Here is a 5032-nt window from a genome sequence, read left to right as displayed (position 1 = left end):
CCCGTTCTGTCCGGCGTATATGCTACCGTAGTTTGGTGTCGTATGCCATATTTCTGTAGAATACCTGTAATATCCTTGTTTACGAATTCTAATCCATTATCCGTCCGTTAATATTTTGACCCTTAGATCCTGTTTCTGTTTTAACACTTTTTATAAATGTTTTCCATGATATTTTTTACTTCATATTTATTTTTAATAAAATATACCGTTCTGTAACGTGAGTAGTCATCTCTAAATAGTAAAAAATATTTTGACATACCGATAGAGTTCCTCTGCATAAATCTGCATGTATTAAATCACCAACGTTAAAATATTCCGTCTAACTTTTACTGAACGATTGACGGTGTTGCTTCCCGATTATGCAGTCACTGCACACAAATTGATCGTCCTCGGCTGAATAATCAATATTATGTTTTGCCAAACGATTCCTCACGTATTGAATATTCTGGTGAGCTAAACGCTTGTGCCATACTTCCAATCTTTTTTCTACTGCAATGTTCGCATAACATTCGACGGTACTTCGACTTTGATCTGTAATTCAAACAATCTGCCATATCGTGCACCTACACAAACGGGTATCCCGTTTCTTGTGAACATACACGTTTTATTGTCTGATTTAAATTCTAAACCTTTATCTAATGCAGAACCGCATGAGAATAAATTTAATTTCAAACCAGGTACATGTAAAACGTTTGCCAAGTAATTTCTATTCCAATTAACATTTACGTATGACAATATATTAATTAGTGATGGGTTGCAACGAATAATAACTATCGAATTATTCGATAGTTTTTCCAAATAAGTTATTCGAATAATCGACAAATCATTCGAATTTATTATTCGAATAACTAATTATTCAATTACAAAAATTATTCGAGTATTTTTTATTCGAATATTTTTTATTATTCGATTACAAAAATTATTCCAGTATTTCTTATTTGAATAATTTTTATTCATATAATTAAATATATTCGAAAATAAATTAATAATTGTTAGTTGAATAAAAATTAAGAACTATTCGGTATTGAATCGTTTGAAATCCTTAATTAATTAGGTTCAAGAAGAGTGTACAATTACAATTAACAGCGATTACAACTTCCAACAAATAAACCTTCGAATTGTATTTAACTAACCAAATTATTATACATACCTATAAATTATAATATACTATATGAATTATGAATTTTAATAATTTTTTTCATTTTTGTGTGTCTTAGAAGAGAGTTGAATAAGGATAAATAGGTGGTTATATAAATATTAAATATTATCATTGATTATATAATATACTTGGAATACCACTATGCCCGTACTCATAATCAATGATACTACCTATCTATAAAAAAAGTTACACTAAAATGTTTATGGATGATCGAATATCATCAATAATGATTGATAAATAATAAATAATTATGTAATTACTAATATTACTCATTGCTCATAAGTTATAACTTATAATAATAATTTTGTAACTTCTCTTATTCGAATTTTTATTCAATTAATTATTTGAATAATTATATTTGAAACGAATAATATTATTTGATGACGAATTATTCGAATAATTTTTATTTTAATTCGTTATTCGGTCACGCAAATTATTATTCGATTAATTATATTTGAAAGGAATAATATTATTTGATGACGAATTATTCGAATAATTTTTATGTTAATTCGTTATTCGGTCATGCAAATTATTATTCGAAGAATTATAATTGTTCAAACATATTTCCAAGAATATCTTCAAAGAAATTGTGTTAAATCTGATAAGCCCGTGAAAGTATTACTCATACATTAAATCATGACAAATTATATAGGTATCATCACAGTTGTACTAGTTTTGGAGCAGTAGCTCCACTTCTCATTGGTTGATTTTTTTTTATGTTATATATGTATGTATATGATTGACAGCCAATAAGAAGTGGAGAACTAGAATTTATTATAAAATTAGAATTTATAATACAACTAAAAAGTAGGAATAATTATTTAATTATTAAAATGAAAAGGTAGACATGTTATTTTGTAATTGTAATTTTTAATCAATTGAATAATTGTTTAATTGTTATCAGGCGATAGTTAATTGTTAAACAATAAGTTATTTATCAAATATTATCAGAAAATGGTACAAGATTATAATATCAAATATTAAAAATTATAATAATATTAAGTATTTTGTATTTATAAGTTAAATGTCAAAATTTAACTAAATTTTTTTACTAAATCCAAAATAAACAAATTAAATTTATTTTATTTATTGATTATAATTATTATAATATATAACCGTATTTAATAATAGGTATTACAAAGATGTAAATATTGATTTTTTGTACAATAATTATTTAAAATTTCATCAATAAATTTTCAAGAAGTAAAATAATATGCTATTGCGAGGAACACTAAAAGCGTTCGCGGGCCGTACGAGCACGAGGGTCACATATAGAAATTTCACTATAATATAGAATAAATATTCACTGTTTTTCTAGAAACTAGGAAAAATATTAAAAATCAGGAAATTAACGAAATCAAAATGTTGAAACGTCAATATTTTTAAATAAATGAATTCTACAAAAAGGCTATCTTCGATTTTTTTTTAAACAATTAAATAAAAAATATATTTTTTGACTTTTTTACCAAAACATTAAAATAAATTAAAACATGAACTATTTATAGTTCTTGCCCCGAACTCCATACTAATTTTATAAATATGTTGAATATTTACCTGTTGTACTTACTTGACGTTGATACTGAAATATGGTTTCAGAACAATATGCGGGATATGTTGTCGTGTGTGTATAGCAAATTCAGAAACATGGACGAGAAAGTTATTGGTTATGAAAACATACAATTTCAAAGTCTCGTGATTTCCAGAGCTTGCGAATACCAAACAAAGGACTGTATCCAACGAATTCTGGACTTGTTTAGAAAGTGGATGAAAAGTATAGACCCAGACAATAATAATATGTGAGTTTTATGAGTTGGTTCTAGGTTACTTTGTACGGTCAAGGATTAAAAGTGCGAAACGCGGACACTTTGTACGGTCGTGTATAAAGGTACATTGCAGAACGCGGACACTTTGTACTATTATATACATAAAGTATATATTATAAATATATGAGTTATATACCTAAGTAGTAAGTATGTATGATGTAAATTATTAAAATCAGGGATCGAAACCGTTTCAAATTTTAACGGTTACGGTTTTAGTTCTTGAGAACGGTTTTCTAAATTTTCTGGTTTTGGTTTAGGTTTTAAGACCGGTTTTTTAAATTTTTTGGTTTTGGTTTCGGTTTTAAAAAAGGTTTTTAAAATATTTTATCGGTTTAAAGAACGGTTTTAGTAAATTTTCGGTTTTGGTTTTTGGAACGGTTTTTAAAAATTTCCATTTTATTTTCCTGTCTAATTACTGTAGATTCGATTTTTATTATCTATTAACTATTATAAGGGCCGAGTCTAAAGCCCTGAAATATGGCTACTTTGTATAATTAGTGTACAATATACGATATAACAAATAAACGTTCAGCAGAACTAATTTTGTGTTATTAACTTGAATATTTTGTACCTAATTTAGGTGCCTCATGCCTATTTTTGCATTCGACATAATATTATGTTGCCATATTATGGTTGAGATCATTATTCGATTACATTAATATTTAATTGTATATTACAATAACATCACAGTATATTATTTGTATTTTCAATTTTCAATCATAAGTTTAGTATAATAATATATATTATATTAATATTTCGTAATACTCAGTAACTGCATCGGGATTTTTATCAATAAATCCAAACATAATAATTTCTTCGTATAAAAATAGTAGAATTACAAATAATATAATTAACTTTATGGAATTCAAAGAAACCGACATTAGTTTTAAATTTTAATCCGTTTTTCAAGAACAGTACAAGAGCGGTTTTTCAATTCTATGGTTTCGGTTTGGGTTTTGAAAACGGTTTTTTAAGGTCTTAGGTTTCGGTTACGGTTTTTTAACCGGTGTTTCAAAGCTTTTGGTTCTGGTTCCAGTTCCGGTGTTCAGAAATGAGAAAACCGCAGTTTTAACAGGTTTTTTGGAAAACCGGTTAAACCGGTTTCGATCTCTGCTTATAATACTTATTATACAATACCAACAGATTTTTATTTTATAATACAATCAATTGTTCATAAAATAATTAGCCATGGGCTGTGTGTTTGATATGACTTTCTTACACTAAAATATATAAAGGGTCTTCAACCTAAAATCAAAGTGAAAGATCACAATTAGCATAAACTCATAATAAAATTTTTCTTCAATTTTATATGGTAATTACTAATCATCTTTAATCTTATATTGTGTCTGTTTAGTAGCATTTCTGAACATTATATCATATCAAAACCTAATTAATCCAAAACAAAAATTAGATTGACTAATACTCAAAAACTAATTTTGTCAACTATAAAAAAGGAAACCCAGTAATAGCTATTACATTATTAGTTTTATAATATCAAAATGTTTTAATTTAATAATGAATAATGGACAATATAGTTTTAAATTTTTTTTCTGAAATTCTCATAAAGATTCTCAGAGAAATACAATGCGCTTACCCACTACCCAGGATTTTGTATCTACACATATTTGTAGTAGGAAAAAATAAAAGATCGAATAGTGGAATGTTGAGATTTTAGGTGAGAAGTGTATATTATTATATTAAACACTGTGTGACAGACCGACGTGTAGGTGTGTGTGTATATGCACGTATCTGGGAGTCGTGTAAAATTATGTTGTTTAAGAGTCTCCACATAAGATCGTCCTACTACTGTGTTATACCTATCTGCCTAATGATGTTTGAATTTTTTACGTGTATTATACAAATATTCAAGCACTTACTTTGCACGTAGATCTGCAGGTGGTTCTCCCGAGTAGTTAGTAATTCTTTGGGGGTCGTGTTCGACAGTCGATATCACGATGACAATATATGTATCTTGGTTTATATAATCTGTAGAAATTTCGTATACCTTACACTCTTTTATAATTTGTGACTATTACCATGTTGCTCTCAA

The 5032-nt window shown here is 27.1% G+C and overlaps 2 protein-coding genes across 3 annotated transcripts in view; one reads left to right on the top strand and one right to left on the bottom strand.

Annotated features, from left to right (window-relative positions):
* LOC100161354 (aminopeptidase N) overlaps positions 1 to 5032 on the bottom strand; it is a 150543-nt gene that overhangs the window by 45634 nt on the left and 99877 nt on the right. The gene's annotated exons all lie outside the window — the stretch shown is intronic.
* The window catches only part of LOC100161264 (aminopeptidase N), a 36206-nt gene that overhangs the window by 25889 nt on the left and 5285 nt on the right, over positions 1 to 5032 (top strand). The window contains exon 3 of one of the 2 annotated variants that reach the window (XM_029488739.1): positions 2756 to 2955. The exons of the other annotated variant lie outside the window; for it this stretch is intronic. Within the exon in view, the coding sequence (XP_029344599.1) occupies positions 2756 to 2955 (200 nt within the window). The remainder of the gene's footprint in view (positions 1 to 2755; positions 2956 to 5032) is intronic. 2 annotated transcript variants of the gene reach the window in all.

The sequence above is a fragment of the Acyrthosiphon pisum genome, chromosome A1 (assembly GCF_005508785.2).
Source record: "Acyrthosiphon pisum isolate AL4f chromosome A1, pea_aphid_22Mar2018_4r6ur, whole genome shotgun sequence".
Lineage (NCBI taxonomy): Eukaryota > Metazoa > Arthropoda > Insecta > Hemiptera > Aphididae > Acyrthosiphon > Acyrthosiphon pisum.
Note: the sequence above shows the minus strand (reverse complement) of the source record. Positions and strands in the feature narration are given on the sequence as shown.